This window comes from Barbus barbus, assembly GCF_936440315.1.
Source record: "Barbus barbus genome assembly, chromosome: 26".
Lineage (NCBI taxonomy): Eukaryota > Metazoa > Chordata > Actinopteri > Cypriniformes > Cyprinidae > Barbus > Barbus barbus.
The window spans coordinates 15,198,285-15,215,428 of NC_136754.1; the positions used below are offsets into that span (position 1 = coordinate 15,198,285).

Consider the following 17,144-nt stretch of genomic DNA (forward strand, 5'->3'; position numbering starts at 1 on the left):
ATCTATTAATTAAAAAATATTTAAATACAAGCCCTTTAATGTGCCAATTTCCTGCTTCAAGAGGAAAACATCACAGGAATAAAAGTTGCACTTGAGCTAGCTGTATATCATATTACATTTAAAAAGAGGCAAAGACGTGTTTCACACTTTATTCATAGAAAAGCACTGAAATTCAACACAAATTATATAAAATGGTAGTAGCATTACATAAATAGTAATAAATTTTTGTTTATAGACATTAGCTCAAGAGGTTGCACAAACAAAAAGTGTTGATGAACTATACTTTTGTGGCAACAAATACTGGATACCTTTTTATAATTCAGTAGCACAAAGAGGCGACAAACACTTTCCCTTAAATTAAAACGAAACAAAATCAAACAGTAGATGAACTAGTGAACAATCTCTACCAGCGAATATTTTTTTCCTTCTAAACTCTAGGGACAGATCAAAACACTGGTACAACACATACAGACACTTAAGAGTATGGAAGAGAGAAATCAAAAGCCAGAGGAGGTTATTCTCTTTTTGCAATGCCATTGGACCAACTAGTTAGCTACAGAAAATGCTCGTTTTTTTACCTTTTTGTTTTTTTTTATTTTTGTATATTTTTATTGTTTTTTAAATCGAACAGGCAGCACTATTATCTTTCTGAAGATGCGTTTATATTAAAAAAAAAATAATAATAATCCCTAATCTGTTAGCTTTCTCTCGGGTCCGTCCACTGAGCTCCCTGATGGAGCTGGTTGAGGAACAAGGGCTGCATAATGTGACTAACACCTTGTGGTTCGAGTATGCCACAGTTGAGGCAACTATTATAAACTTTGAAAACAAACCTCTGTGAACAAAACTAACCAAAAGTGGAAACCAGCAAACCATTTAAATGAAAGTGACCAACCTTAACCAACAACATAGAGAAATCTCCTCAAGATTTAGCCATTAATGAAGCATCTATCAAAGTCTCGATTAGGCAATGGTAAGTCGCAACCTCAAAACAGACCTTATTACCCTCAAAAAGCCCCAATACAAGATAATCACGACCCTAAAGTAAGTGGACCGTGTCAAAGCGAAGGAGAATAGAATAGCGGATGCCCTTCATCCTTGTTCGGGCCAGTCGAAGGTGTAGGTCCGTTTTCTCTGTGCTGTACTCCACTGACATTGGCAACACAATGTCCTGAAACACATGCAGTGCTTTCAGAGAAGACTATAAGGCTTCAAAGTAAAGAGTTGTACATAGATCAAAGGCAAAGTCCATCCAAACTCGAAGCTCGTGCAGATTACTTTACTTACAAGATACAAACAGTTGAATTTTGGGAGAGCGCCCCCACCCCCGAGCCAAACAAGGAGAAAAGACGGAGGAAGATCGGGGTGAAGAGGGCAAATCGTGAAGTGGTTCTGCATAGTCTGTTCATAAACATTTGTCCTCTCCTTTCTTCTTTACATGCGTCCTCTTGCAAAAATGTATTACAAAAAAAATCTAATAAAATGGAGGATACAAATAAAACAGTAAATCAGAAATGTACACAGGAGCACCTGAGAAATGTTTCTGAAGTCTTTCCTCTTACTGTCGTCACATTCCCAGCCCAACAAATTCAAGTATCCCAAAAGAAAAACATACAGTTATCATAAATAATTATAACTTTACAATTTTTTGAATTGACACTTTCATATTTACAATATCTTAAATGCTTATGCTACTATTTTTTTCTGTTTTGTTTCTTTAAGTGATTCCCTGAGAACGGAGTTGAGCATCTCTTTTCTCGTTTTCCTTCAGATGGAAGCCGCGGAGTGCATTCTAAGTGTTCGGATCCACTGGGGCACTTGTGGAGGGCGGAGGTCATGGAATGTGGAAGATATTACGGTACAGTTTAAAGCCAGCTAATTCCTCGCTCTGCCAATATAGCTGTTTTTGCATCTATACAATGCATCTATACAATTCACCTAATTTGTACACAGTAAGTAATTGCTGATCCGAATGTGTCGTGTAGGGGATGGAATTTAATGAAGTGCTAGTACATATATATTATTACTGCTACTCAATCTCACATAAGTCTTTTTGTTTCTGTTTTCGTTTTTCCACTGAGAGGTAACAGATAAACATGTATGGCTGATATTGATGGGTAAATATCTCTGTTTCATTCAAACTCAGCAAGACCAGGAAACAGCACGGAAGAACCGAGCACACTGTCTTCCTCGCGCTGAATCTTCGAACAGAGATTAAGATGAGCCGCTAGAAACAAACACAGGAGAGAGGGGAGGACTCACGTCTTATGGCTCGCTCGAGTCGTGGTTAGGAGGTTCAGCAGAGTGTAAGTTTGAGGTTATGTGCCCATCTCACTCTTAAAATCAGGCCTTTTCCAGAGAGAGAGAGAGAGAGAGAGAGAGTTAAAGCTGATCCGTAAAATACGATCGAGGTATGAAAATAACACTATATGCGAGTGTTTCAGGAATGACCGTTTTGATTCGAGTGTTCAAGCCCCTTCCAAAACCAACCAAACGCCTCCCCCACGCTCAAAATTTACCACAATAATCATTTGGTTTCTCTTTATGTGCCACTTTTACATTATCACAATATCTTGATTAAACGAAATCAAGAACGAGCCAAAACAAAAACATAAATGGTCATAATTACAGTTGTTCTTCTCCCCTCCACAGGTTTGACCTGGTAGAATAATTTAGTGAACAGGAATTGTTCACAATAAAAAAAAAAACCGAGAAAAACAGATCAAAATAAACGAATAAAACTTAATTTCACCAAAGAGGACCAAAAAAAAAAAAAGAAGAATAAAATAATGCCTTAAATAAATGAAGAATGAAAGAAGAACGAGTTCCCCGAAATCAACCGAAACGTTCCCGTACCAACATCATGAGTTTCTTCTTGCCCTTATAGATCTGTTTGAGGTTGTCTATAAACTGGGCGAACTGAATGTGACCGTCTTGGGCCAAAAGAAAGGTCTCGCGTGCCTTACTAAGGAACTCGATGAACTCTCCGTAGTGGCGAGGACTGATGTGCGTGAGGCGGGAGTGGGTGGTGTTGATGTAGGCGCTGATGGTGGCGTCCAGTAGCTGTCTCAATGGGGCTTTGTCAGTGCTCATAAGCTTGCCCGAGTTACGTCTGCCAGGGATGCCGGCCAGGCCGGGGGCCGTCATTGTGCAGCGCCGCAAAATGTCCGAGAGCACCGTGGCGCAGTGAACGCTCTTGACCACCAGAGGGATGATGGCGGCCAGCTCGTTCTTACCCAGCGAGTGGCTGAGAGCACAAGCCCACAGCACGTCGTTAATGGCCGGATGCGTGTCTTGGTTGTAGGCCAGGTTCAAGTGGGTCATGGCGAGAGACGCCAGTTTGAAGGCTCGAAGGGGGTAGCCGCGGTGCTCCATGTAGCGGGCGATGGTGAAGAGCTGAGAGTAGGTCATGCCCGTGGAGGCGGCGTCGATGACAATCTGGTAAGCTGTCTCGAAGGCGATGTGGTCCTTCTCGCAGAGGGTGAGAGCGGACAGGGCACAGTTTTGGGGGTCCTTCATGGCGCACTGCAGGGCCAAGGTACGCGCGCAGCTGGCCAACTCCTCACGCTGAGGGTAGTCGAGGCTCAGGCGCAGGATGGTGTTGTGGGACATCACTGTGGCTGCCACTATGCTGGTCGCTTCGGTGGGGGTGAAGAGAGTGTACCAGCTCTGCAATATGCTAACCAAAGCTCTCAGACCTGGAATGAGACAAAAGAATCAATCAGAAAAAGTTTTGCTTGTGCTTCTACATGCATTTAGTAACCACATGATAAACTACCCAAGCCATGCAACTTATCTCCAATTTCAGGGAAACAATCGAGTTTTTGAAGGATTAAATACACATCGGGCGTCACCTTGTGAAGAGGTCAACTGTAGTCTGATTAATGTGCATACATGCTGAACAAAGCTGAGCTACAGTTGCATTATTTAGGTCACTTAGTTTGAGTTTGACAAAATGGATTTCAGTCAAACTGCAGGGTTTACATGACATTTTAAAAAGACAAAAACTATTAAAGTGCATGTCAGTGCCTTGAAATGAGTGTTAATTTAAACCTGGCAGGAAAAAAAAATTATAATAATAAAAATAAAATTGATACAGACCGACTTCAGTAGCACATGTGACTAACCAACGAACCATCTCCCGCCGCCTCCAGTTGAGTGTGGAAAGAGTCATCCTCATCACCTGCAGAGAAATGTCATATTGCATTAGACAAAAGATTAGTGTATTGGAACTAATACACGCAGTGTACATAAAAACACTGAAAACTATTAAAAATAAGAGCATTATATAAAATGAGACAATAAAAGGTTCAAATTGTAATGACAGTATTACTGAATCTTTACTGTATCAAATAAATGCAGTCTTGATGAATATGAGAAACTTATGCCAAAAGCATATTTCTAAAAAAAGCTTCTTTTTTTTCTTTTTTAATGTTAAAAATGTACACACATGCACATTAAGTTAAACATCAGAGCATCAAAAAAGGTTTTTATGCAGACAACCAGACGATAATGGGGCAAAAAAAAATAAAAATTTCACTCTGGGCTCACTGAAACATTTTTAGGGCGACCTTAATTTGATTACAACATGCATACTTGATGTAGGATCACACATTTGAACACACTCACTGATGAACGAAATAAACCAGACACCACATAAAGATAAATTTAAAGGGGAAATAGATTTACCTGAAGGCCGAGCTCCAGTGCTACATTGAGCAGTGTGATGTCAGGAGGGTTATCTGCAGGAGTAGCGATTTTAAAGGCATCCTGGGCCAGTTTGAAGATGAGGGAAGAGGAGTGGATGTGCTTCTGAATGGCCTCCAAAACAGTCCGCAATCTCAACATGTCACCTAAGACACAACACAGACTTCTCTTAGCTAAACACTGGCACAGCATAAAAGTTTGTTTAAAGTGAACCTCACATGACTTGTCACGAGCGATCGTGTGTGTAGCGCTCACCCTTAGCAGCAGTAAGCATGGTGGAGGCCAGTTCACACTGCTGAGACTCCAAGTGGCCCAGTGTGAACCAGCGTGGATATCTGCTGGGCACTATGGAGATGCCATGGTGAGGGTGTCCTACATCACCTGAGGGAGCTGTGGACTCCAGCACTGGAAGCCTGCAGTGGAACATGATTATTCTGGATTATTCACACATATAAGACTCTAGTTATTCACATAGCCTATAACAAGACTGATATATAAGCTGAACTTCTGTTGCTATGCATTGTTTTCTATACTCGGTTTACCCAGACATGATTAGCAGAATACGGTGTGCTATTTTCTGCTAGCTCTGTCTGATGACAAGTGATTAGAAATAGTCCTCTACGCTCTGCTACTCCTGCCTGAGAAAACATATTAGACCACACCACACACACACTCGCTGAAGGTGTGCAGAGGGAGCAGTGCTATTGATTGTGTATTAGTGAGGACTGTGATGAGCTAGACTCAGATAATGATGCCTCAGTGCAGATATACAGTAATAAGGTCCCACAGAGGCTTTATATGGCTGGAGTCAGTAAGGGTAACATCATGTGGCGATTCAGTCTAATGTGAGGAAATGTGCTCAATAAATAAAAGGTGAAAATGCACACATTTCAAATGAACATGATAAACATGACAAAAAATCTCCAACACTCTTTTGCAAGTTGCTGCATGATGGTGTGACTTATAAATGCAAGTTTTCTTTCCAGTTCTGATATACACTACTGTTGACAGTAGTAATGTTTAGGTTAGTATGTTTTTTTTTTTAAGAAATAAAGTTTAATTCAGCAATGATGCACTAAATTGCTCAAAACTGACACTTTTCAACATTGATGATAATAAGAGCAGCAAATCAGCATATTAGAATGACTTCTAAAGGATAATGTGACACTGAACATTAGATTATTGGCTGCAGAAAATTTAGCTTTAAATCACAAACAAATTACATTTTACAATTAATTAAAATAGAAAAAAGTTATTTGGAATTGTAATAATATTTCAGAATAATGTTTAACTGTATGTTTTATCAAACACATACAGCCTTGGTGAGCATAAGAGACTTTAAAACCATAAAAAAAAAATAAAAAAAAAATATTTGAAAGAGGAAGTCTGTGTGGGGCATTACAAAGCACTCTTCCCCCCCCCCTTTTTTTTTTAAAGGAAAAAATGAACTACTAAATTTATTTACATCACAGCCATTTGCTACTTGCTAGTAAGTTGCAGGTGTTTTAGGGAGAGGGACATTCTCATCCTAGAGAGAATTTGAGTCGACATCCTGTTTTGGACCGTTTTCCCACATAAGACAGATTGAAGCGCTAAGTGAATTTTGTAAATAATTAGGATATTAGAATATAAAAAAAAAACATAGCTAATACACATGGACTTTAGATGGAGAGAAAAAGAGTCCCACCTCATTGCACGAAGGCCCAGTTTGTACGCCAGGTCTGTGTCGTGCGGCAGGAGGGCGGTGAAGAGGTACTTGGCAAACGTGTGCATGGGAACGCTCTCTCTGTGGATGACCTCCCCCAGACCACTGAAGGGACCACCTGGACATACAGAGAGAGAAAGAGAACAGCACATCAGAACTGAGCTGTCCATCATATCAGATTGCAGGGTTGAGTCAGGCTTGATGGACAGGAGGCTGGTGAGTCAGTGAGGGCACACACAGCAAGTGAGAGAGAAATCTGAGTGGAGCGTATCGCTGGGACGGCTGGGGAGGACGATGAGAAGGCAAACAGGCGGCAAGGCCTCATGGGCTTTGACAGAGTCCGTCCTCCCTAGTAGCAGCGCAGATGTCTGCTCTAAGGTTACACCGCGTGTCAGTGGGAGGCTCAGATGCAGGGTGGCCTGTTTTGGGGAAGGGAGTTGGGGACACTGCAGAGGCCAGCTTGCAGATCTTTTTACAGGCACAGCACTCCCTCTCTCTCTCACTCTCTCACACACACACACACACACACACACACACACACATAACCAGGCTAGAGATAGAGGAGGAAAAGATAAAAGTAGACAGCGATCCACATGGGGGAAAAGGTTGTGGGAAAAGCAAGAGAACAGTAAGGGGAGGAAACAGCTCCACTCAGGGAGGAAAAGGCCTACAGGGTGATGACAAGAGCAAAAGGTTGAAAAGTAGACGTGATATTGAGAACAAAGAGTTTGTACCTTCTAAAAGGAGGATGGCTTGTTTGCGGAGTGTCTGCACTAATACGTCATCTAGCTCCATCTCTTGCAGCTTGGCCACGATCTGCTCCTCGTTCCGGCACACCTTGTCCTGGGCGTACAAGCCCTCGGGCATTAGCCGCTGCTGCCCCATACCCATCAGTGCCACCTCTAGTGCCAGCACCAGGTACGACTCCCCTCCATCTGGACATCCCCACACCGGCACATGCTGGTACACTGGAGGCTTGGGCTCACCGGAATCTATTTGACACAAAGTGGTGTTTGTCAATGTCAGTTTATAGCTTGTTGAAAATGTTCTTTTTGTAAAGAAAAAGCAATAAAGAAATAAAGCAAGTACATATAGACTACCATTCAAAAGTTTGGGGATGGTATGATTTTTAAAATGTTAAAATGTCTCTAATGCTCACTAAGGCTTTATATCAAATCAAATATACAGTAAAACTAATATTGTGAAATATTATTAATATTATTATCAAGTTACATTCCTTAACAGTGATGAAAAATTAGCTGCTTAATATTTTTGATACTTTTTTCAGAATTCTTTGATGAATAGTTAATTCAAAAGAACAGCATTTATTTGAAATTCCTGTAACAATTAAAACAAATGATAAATTACTGTTGCAATTTTTAATCAATTTAATGCATCTGCCTAGCTGAATAAAAGTATTTCTTTCAAAAATAAATAAATAAATAAAAGCTCTCACTGACCCCAATCTAAGGTAACATATAAAACACCACAGACTAAGTCATCTGTATCAATGTCTAAGGATATCTGCATAAAAACACCATCTGTTTGGTAAGAATTTAGACCCTCATCACCAGCTCTCTTAAATCCCCCTGGCAAATGTATCCTGTTGGCCAATCCTGTTTGTACAGTGAGCAACAGACAGGGATCAATGGGTTCACCGCCATTCTTGCTACACTGGAAAACAAGATCTCTACTGGTATCTCACAATCATCCCACACAAAACTATTTAACCAAGTTACGGTGTCCTATCCAGTGATTTGGTTTACAGTAAACCACCTAAGTAGTAAAGCAGAGGGGTTAGAGAGAGCATTGTTTTGGCTTTCCACACTGCTGCTGCCGCTACAGCTGCTGTTGCTAGTCCTGCTAAGCTAAGATTCTGACCTTCAGACGTTCTGATTGGATAAAAACAAGAGTCTGCCCCCATCCCAGCACATGCCAGATGTTTCCAACTGTGCAACAGAGTCAAACAAAGAGCTATGCTCTCTAGCACACATACAAACATACAGTGTAATGCACAACAGGCGCACACACAAGCCAACACGACCGCTACAGCGCTGTAGCCAAAAGGGGAGCGCTACGACGGGACAAGCGCACAGATATGCACAAACTCTTCCAAGTCACAGTACCATTTGCCAGTATTATTCAGGCACACAATGCCTCTCTGTGGGTTCCTCACCACAGGAATACAATGGCCAACACTTTCCATTGGCCTGAGCTGGGAGGGATGTATGGAATGCAAATGCTGATTGATTTTATACGTTTTACACCACTGAGTGGGCAGAATGACCTTTCTGATACAATGGCACCCCTTAACACTGCTCAGAAAAGGAAGGCAATTGTAAAGCGCGAGGAGATGGGGCTCCAGCAGACTGAATGAAGCTCTCAAAGACACAGGCCAGTTGCTGAGCGAGGAACCGAATAATGCCCAAAGCGTCTTTGAGTCGTAAAAGGACAGAAGCCCAATGACAGCCTATAATTGTGTACCTCCAGTATCCATGGTATTGTCATCCTCCACTCGACACGTCTCTGTGAGGGTGGCGAAAAGGCAGCCAATGGGGTCGAGGGGGTGGCCCACCCAGCCCTCCAGATTGGTGGTGTTGGTCATTCCCCTCTGCAGCAGTTCTGAGGACACACCAAGAGATATTTACTTGTATTAGGAACATATGCAGCATCAACATCTCAATACGTAAATTACCATGAAACAAGCACTCTTTTTAACACATGGCTATTCATAAAATTTCTGTTAAAAAATGAAAAGTCCTGCAGTTTTTTTTTTATGTCTACATATACACGTAAAAATGGTCACTCTCAAAAAGATAAGGCTTCTGATTAACAATAATGAATGTGTCATGCGTACTTTGAGTAAGGCCGTATGTTATGCAAATCAGATCAATGTGTGTTACCTTTCTTCTGATGCTTGTATATGTCTAATTGCCGTTGCTGTTGTAGCCGGAGGGTGTTGATTATGGCAACAGCCAATCGCAAGGCTTCTCTAGGGTAGCCATGCGAACGCAGAGCATCCACCCTGGCGCATGCTGTAGGCACGTGATCTGGAACGAGTCACATGACACAGTATAAACATGGTGGGGCTCCTTTCAGATGGGACGGTTTCAATTTCAGACAAAATTGTAATGGAAGCTCATGCAGTAGTGAAATCAGACAGATTACGACACACAGCAGGAAGTGTCTTACTGAGAGTGACATTTCCTCTCAGACTTAAAATGGAAGTGAAGCAGTCAGTCAAGTTTACATTATTTGGTAAAGCGATTTCCACTTTAATTAAATAATATACAACAAACACGGTTAATGTAACTATTTTAAAAGAAAAAAATATGTTTTGTTATAGCTTTTGGAGCAAGGGCGCTGCCATCTTGCAGTACCACCGCATGTGATGTCACAAGGTTGGTTCGCTCCGTTGGCCAGTAAATGTAATAAGTATATCTTTACATTATGTACACACGCTTGTTGAAATGGAGGAAGACAAATTTGAAAGGACTGTTGAGCCCATAATAAGTGCAATTGCTAATGCATTTGAGCCGATATGGCGAGGGAACCGAGCAGTACTGCCATCACGGTGGAAGAAGTTATGAACCTGCTCTGGTTTGGGGTGAAGAGCGGGTTGGAAACAAATCACGTTTACGTATTATTAATATTCGTCAAAACAGCCATGAACATAATATTCTATGCATTTGCTCAAGCAGATTAGAAAAAGGACTCAATTTGGTACTCGTGTGCAATCCGAGCGTTTTTTGCGTGTGTGTGCGCGTGTGCAAAGAAACAACGTCACAGTGGTGAGTACCGCATTGAAATCACTTTTGTGCTGACTCACTTTTGAATGTCTTAAAACTCTTTAATGTTTAAACTGACAAGGCTTAAAGGAGTCATATGATACAATTTCTTGTTTTCCTTTTCTTTAGTGTGTTATGTAACGTTTGTGCATGTATACGATCTGCAGAGTTACAAAGCTCAAAGTCTCCCACAAAAGGATTTATTCCATCTAAAAGAGAAGGCTGATCCAGACTGGGCTAAAACATCTCATTAAAACACACCCCCACATGTCTACGTCACGATGTGGAAAAATGTGTAATGCCATGACACATGACACATGTCATGAATCTGAAGGTTTTTTTATGCATGTTTATGACAACTGTCATAAGGTGTCATTCGCAAATGACATTGTTTGAGATGTCTTTGTTATGGGCTAGGGTTAGGGGTAAGGGTAGGAGTAGGGTTAGGTCAAATAATGTCATCTTTGCATTAAAATGAGCGAATGACACTTAATGACAGTTGTCATAAACATGCATAAAACCTCCTTCATATTCATGACATGTGTCATGCCATGATTATGAAGGAGTCATGTCAGTCTTATGCACACCCCTTCAAGTAAAGTTTTACCAGATTTGTTTACAACAGAACAACGCAACGCAAATGTTCGAATTTGTAGAACGCATTTTATGGTACAAGGCTGGCTGTGCACAAAGGCTATTTCTAACAAAAAAAAAGGGTCAATTCCCACTTTGCTATGACAATCTGGCACTTCTGAATCAGTGACTGTAAGTATGTTTTGTTATTGGTTTAAGTATTTGCAATTGACAGTTCAAAAGTTTTGCGCAATGTAGAGTAACGTGTCTCGTGTGTATGTGTGTGAGAGAGAGACAGGGTCACATAACAGTGGAGTCAGCTGTCTTAACCGCGGCTTGTGTACTGCAAATACAAACGAGCACCATCACTGTGTCTGTCATGCGACTCTGTTCCCTTCTCGGGCTTGAACTGATGGTAAAAGGACATTATTAACTGTCTTTATATTTACTTTTGAAAGCTGAAGCTCGTGATTATGGTAAGGGGCGTTACATTTCCGATGTGCACTTGTGGTGTTCGGCCAATCACAATGCACTGTCAGCTGGCTAATCAGAGCAGACTGCACTTGTCGGAAGGAAGGGCTTTGAAGAAAATGACGCGTTTGAGAGAGGCGGGGCATGGAGGAACTACAATAATGTACAGTATTTGAAAGATAATTAAAGCATGTCAACATATGTTACACCAAATCCACAAAATAACAATCTTTAAAATAGCATCATATGACCCCTTTAAAGCATGTGAGAATGATAAAGCAGCACTACAAGGTCTGACATAAGATGCCGTATGAACGATACTGTACGAAGCATTGTTTGTTTACATCACATTGTACCTTGCGTTATGAAAACAATGTTTGGGATACAATGATCAAAACTTTGTGATGAGGTGATGTATATGTTGATATTCATCCAAATTATGGTGAAAACCAAAACATTTGTGTGTTAAAATAACATGCGTGTTCAAAAGTAAAAGAAATGCTTATATTACTCTACTGTCCAGTGGAGCGAACCAAACCCGTGACGTCACACGTGGAGGTACTGCAAGATGGCAGCACCCTTGCTCCAAAAGCTATAACAAAACTAAAACAAATCTTTTTTTCTTTAAAACGGTTACATTAATCATGTTTATGTATTTTTTAATTAAAGTAGAAATTAATTTACTAAATAATGTAAACTTGATTGACTGCTTCACTTCCACTTTAAGGTTCCGTCACACCAAGAGCGAGAACTATGATAACTATATTAGTGTCCACACCAACCCAGCGTAACATTCTTTATATTTGAAGTGTGTGCTGCAGGTACGCCATCTGTTGATTTAAATGTTCAAGCTCATGTAGATTCTAAATGGCTGTCATTAGGGGCCAAGCACTGAAGGTGCGTAGGCACCTATTATTGTTTTTATTGTTCTTCAGCTGGAAAAGTGATTGCAACTATATTGTATCTCTGTCTCGTTATTGTTATAGCTGTGGTATGGACTTCCCTATTCTCATAGAATTTGAGTGATTATTAAAGCTTTATAGTGGTGGGGTCGTGCCTTTATTGTTAGAGTCTGCTGTAGGAAAAACTTGTATTGACTGGTTGCTCTGAACAGAATCAACATGGACAAACATAGCTTGAATTGCCTGAGAAGTATGTAAATATGTACCTAGCCACAGTGGCAGGCCCTGGGGGTTGAAGAGCAGGCTCTCTCCCTCTCTCTGGTAGGCCGGGGACATGTAGAAGTCACTACTGATGATTCTCTGCAAGTGACTATCCTGCCAGTGCAGGTCACAGGCCTCCATTGCTCTCGTGAATACCGTTCTTCTAGGCCGGGCCAGTGAGTCTACGCAGAGTAAAACATAGTAATGTGAGCAACAGACATTGAGATAAGTGGATAATTTCAGGTTAGGGTCAACTGGATCAACTGATCAGAGGCTTACCCTGAGCCAGGTTGCTCTGTGGCAGAGCGTTGGTGATGTTGGGCAGCTCGCTGCCGTAATTGCCGTCCTCTAGAGGGCAGATGTCCATGTCTCCCCATTTCTTCAGCTGTCTCAGCCAGCCACTCTTCTCTTCACTTTTACAGTGCGGGTTCAGCACGATACACACCCACAACGCACCTGCAAACCCACAGCGCACAGTCGTCTTTATAACTGAAGTGTGGCTTATAAATAAGCGAGGGAGAAACTAAAAAGGTAAAACGAGCATAAAAAGGAAAAAGAAAGGAGATTTTAGGTTGTCACTTTTCCCATTTTTTTACACTTTCTGGTTTAGCTTTGAACGCAGCTTTTAATTTGCTCCTAAATGTGAAATGGAAAATCGGCGCATTTAATAGATGAGGCTCTAGCGCATCAACGTCAAACACTGGCACTGGGGAGCATATGAAATTTGGCAGGTGTAGGGTTGTCTGGTGGGCTCGTGTAACTGGCGATGCCTTTTTGTATCTAGGTAACAGATGGCTGGCCTGTGTCTTTTTCCATTGCTGTCATGTACACGCAGCCCTGATTGGCCAAATTGCTGAGCTCCGGCCAATCAGCATGGCTGTCAACTAAAACACTGAACTGTCTTGCACATTTATTAGATGCTCACAGTGATGTGCCTGCTCTTGCAAAATCAGAATGCACGGTCAACCCATCAGGTGTGCCTTGTTTATAGCTACAACTGTTTCGAAGGAAAAGGAAGCCAGAGATGCAGTTCTCAAATGAGCCTCTTCAGGATGTGCTCTCATCAACCTCTTTAAATGGCCCAATCAATAGGAGGCAGCTTTAAAGCTCATTGAGCTGGCCCTTTCTTGCCATCCCATCCTTGCTGGTCCTCTGCATGTGCCTGCAGACTAAGTCGTGCACTGATCCACTTGCCCTGACTGAACTGCTGCAGGTCAGACGGTGCACATGCACGAATGTGCTTAAGGCTAAGGATATTGAACCAAGGAGCAGAAGAGCAAGTACTAATGATTAAGGTTTACAGAAGAGGGATGAGGATGGGGCTAATTGTGCTATGCTGCTCAAAAAATGTGATTTGGCCTAGTTGGACAGGTTCCTGGATCATTATGTGTTATTGTTGATAAAGGAACCACATCTTATTAAACAGCCATAGGTCAAACCTTCGATCTAACCCCAAAAATCTCTGATTGGTTGATAAGAATGTTGTTACAGGACAAACAAGGATGATGATTGAGAAACATGCCATACAGGTTAAGAAAAAACTCACCCAGCTCGTCCCAGAGTTGTCGGCATTTGTCGGTCATGCCTGTGCCCTGTTGTCGCCACAAAGATAGGCGCGGGTCAGCCATGAACTGCTCCGTGATGAGCGTGAGCATCCGTGCCCCATTTGAGTCGCGCATCCTCAGCATTTCCCTCACCTGCACAAAAATCCTGGTTTAACCTCAAGCATCACATGCAGGACTAACACGCACCTGTATCTAACACAAATCAGCATCATATTTTGAAGAAGAAAGCCAGTAATTAGTACATAAAGCACCATATATAGGGAAAACAGCACAAGTGTTTTAGCTGAAAGGATTATGAGATCAGAATATTTGTGTATGTGTTTATACTTTATACACTATATTCAGCATCAACATCAAATGCTGTAGTGCAGCCCTTCAAATCTTCAGATAGCAGACAGGTAAAGCAATGAACTGCGCTGGCTATTGAAAATAAGAGGCAGCTTGACATTTAATTAAAATACATTGATTTAAATGGGCCTCCTAGGATTTCATGGGCCCATAATTCACCATAATAGCACATTTCGCACTGAGCATTTCACACACAGAAAGCAAGAGCGTCTCACCTTGGCAAACATGGAGTTGAGCTGCTTGCCTGAGCCATAGTATCCTCCCTGAGAGAGGAACTGCTTGACCTGTTCCCTCACTTGCTCCTCGTCCAGGTGCCAGCAGTTCTCATCATCAATACTGGCCCCTGCTGTGGGATCCGGGGCCCCTGGGAGAGAAATACACCTGGTTAACTTTGGATACTTTCAGCAATAACGTATATCATTTATCGGCAGAAAAACAGAGAGGAAGCTTGGGTTATAACTTATAAGCTTATGCAATTCAACAATAGACGACAAAAATCTGCTTGTACACATTAACACTTTGAAAAACAGCAGCTCCTGAGCCTGCTTACTCTAAACCACAGCCGAAATCAATATCATCACTTCCTTTTGGTAGAATTTTTTTGTACCATTACAAACTGATAATACCACTGAGGTGAGTCAAATCATAGCTATCAAAGTTTGATTCTTAAAAGATTGCTTCCCATTGCCACTGTGATTTGCAAAAGAAAAAAAAAGGTAGAAAAGCCAAATGCATTAGAGGCAATCACTTTATCTGAGGAAGGTCTTACTGTATTTCCAATATGTCGATGCACTTTAGGTTTACAACCCCCCCATTGCAGAACAAAACACATCAGCACATTCAGCCCTATTGAATTCCACTTAAAGACACCATGAAGCTGCTTCATATACACACTGCACAGAGAGTTGATCTGCCTATTGGTCCCCTTTGGGTCCCCCTGTGGGTATTAAACGTATATAAACGCTATATATGGAAATGGAACGGTTGATTTTGCTTTGCTTGCACGTTTCCCTGTCCTTGGCATTTGTTATATGATAAGAAGATCCATCTTGAGTTAGAGATTAGCTCTTAAAAGGCTTGGGTGGACTTAGGGGAGCAATAATAACTTTCATACAGTAGATTATCATCAGTGTGTGACATAAGCATTGGTGTTATATACTACGTCCATATCTACAATGTACAGGATATCTATGGAGCCAGCTGTGCTGGATGTAAAGTGCTTTGAAATAAGAGCGCTTGTTGTAATGCTTTAGATTGCGGTAGACTGTAACCCTATTCAGCATAATAGTAAATTATTAGTGTACTTAATGGCTTTATAATGGCTGCAATGGGCTAGTGAGGTGCAAACTGCTATAAACAGAAGATGCTGTGTGTCCTTGTATAAGCAGGCCTCCAACGTAGGTGTCCTTTTGCACTTTTGATCCAACATCTTGGCAGGTTAACACATTCTGCACATTCCGGATTCAAAGTGTAGCCACTGATTAAACATTGATAAGTGGCTTCTGCCTGACCCCTTCATTCCTATTTAAAACAAGGTTAGAGGGCAAGAGGATGGACTTCCTGGTTTCGGAGGCTCCTTGGATAAACGACCAGGAAGAGGTGGTATTTATACAATGTGTTGAATAAAGCTTTCAAAAGGGTGGAAACATGTGACTCTTCGTTTATGCTGCTCACCATGTACTTGGTTGATCTCAGAGTTGGAGGACAGGATTTCATCTGCCAGTTTTTGGGCGGTGGGCAGCACTTCTGTGTGGTGGGCTGTGATAAGGTACTGCACCAGCTTTTGCAGCTGGTCTCTGTTCATCTGGAAGAGTGTCTCTGAGATGGGCAGCCGCAGTTTGACTTGCTCGGGTTTGCGGATGCGGTATAAGGACAGCGCCACCACGTGTGCGCAATAGAAGATGTCTCGGTTGCCACAGCCGCATGTTACTGACGTGATCTTACAGCGGTCGAAGCTGATGGCCACCTTATGTGTTGTCTCTGGCTCGGATTGCGTTGCCGGCTCTGTGACTGTGCCACTGAGGTGAAAACCTGCGTAAGAAGAAGCAGAGAGAAAAAGTTGAAGTTAATAATGACATCTGAGTAGCATATGTCTTTCAGTGGTCCTAAACAATTCTCTAGCTAACTGCGTGAACGTAAATGGATCTAGAGGTTGTAAGTCAAGATTGGTAACAGGAATGGGTAAAAGTAAATTAGGTTGCTACCACATCCACATCTGATTGTTTGACTGTACAAGAGAATAGTTTGGTAGCTAGTGGTTACCAAACCGCAAGATATGTGAGATGCTATCCAATTGCAGAGTGCTATCTCCAAATCCTAGTAGATCGTGCTACAGTAGAGCCCTATAGGAAATTGGTCCTTGACATGTCATTAAAAATCCATAACTTTACTCAAAATTTCCAAAATATATGAAGATACCTGTCTAAAGCCTTTTTTGGAGATGATTACATTAGACGATTATTTGATCTGCAACGTCCTAGAGAACCAAATAACTAAAAGCATGAAGGAAGAAAGACTGTACGCATGTCTTTGTGGCCAATAGGAGGGCTCATTCTTCACTTTGACCCTTAAATTATTAATAATGGAAGCCAAAGGAAGGGGGTTGGGGGACTAGAATTACTGTATCACTCTAAACCATTGCAATAGAGCCGTTCATCACAATGCCCAGGAAACTACATGGGTTCAGAGATCATATGAATCTCAAAGCTCTATGCACGCTTACAAGTGACAGAATCAGGATCCCATGTATCCTTGCAGAGTCAACAGCTGAAATGATTCAAGGAACAGGCTGTCGACAGGAACAGGCAGGGCAAGTCACATTCGT

The 17,144-nt window shown here is 41.7% G+C and overlaps 1 protein-coding gene across 1 annotated transcript in view; it reads right to left on the reverse strand.

Annotated features, from left to right (window-relative positions):
* Positions 1 to 135: 135 nt before the first annotated feature.
* The window catches only part of LOC306846272 (zinc finger SWIM domain-containing protein 5-like), a 47,098-nt gene continuing 30,089 nt past the window's right edge, over positions 136 to 17,144 (reverse strand). The window contains exons 2-14 of the mRNA XM_079379521.1: positions 15,995 to 16,351; positions 14,536 to 14,684; positions 13,954 to 14,104; positions 12,687 to 12,863; positions 12,413 to 12,589; positions 9,316 to 9,462; positions 8,897 to 9,034; positions 7,147 to 7,404; positions 6,395 to 6,530; positions 4,963 to 5,120; positions 4,690 to 4,853; positions 4,102 to 4,183; positions 136 to 3,698 (exon numbers count right to left, since the gene is read on the reverse strand). Of these exons, the coding sequence (XP_079235647.1) occupies positions 2,836 to 3,698; positions 4,102 to 4,183; positions 4,690 to 4,853; positions 4,963 to 5,120; positions 6,395 to 6,530; positions 7,147 to 7,404; positions 8,897 to 9,034; positions 9,316 to 9,462; positions 12,413 to 12,589; positions 12,687 to 12,863; positions 13,954 to 14,104; positions 14,536 to 14,684; positions 15,995 to 16,351 (2,957 nt within the window). The 3' untranslated portion in view covers positions 136 to 2,835. The remainder of the gene's footprint in view (positions 3,699 to 4,101; positions 4,184 to 4,689; positions 4,854 to 4,962; positions 5,121 to 6,394; positions 6,531 to 7,146; positions 7,405 to 8,896; positions 9,035 to 9,315; positions 9,463 to 12,412; positions 12,590 to 12,686; positions 12,864 to 13,953; positions 14,105 to 14,535; positions 14,685 to 15,994; positions 16,352 to 17,144) is intronic.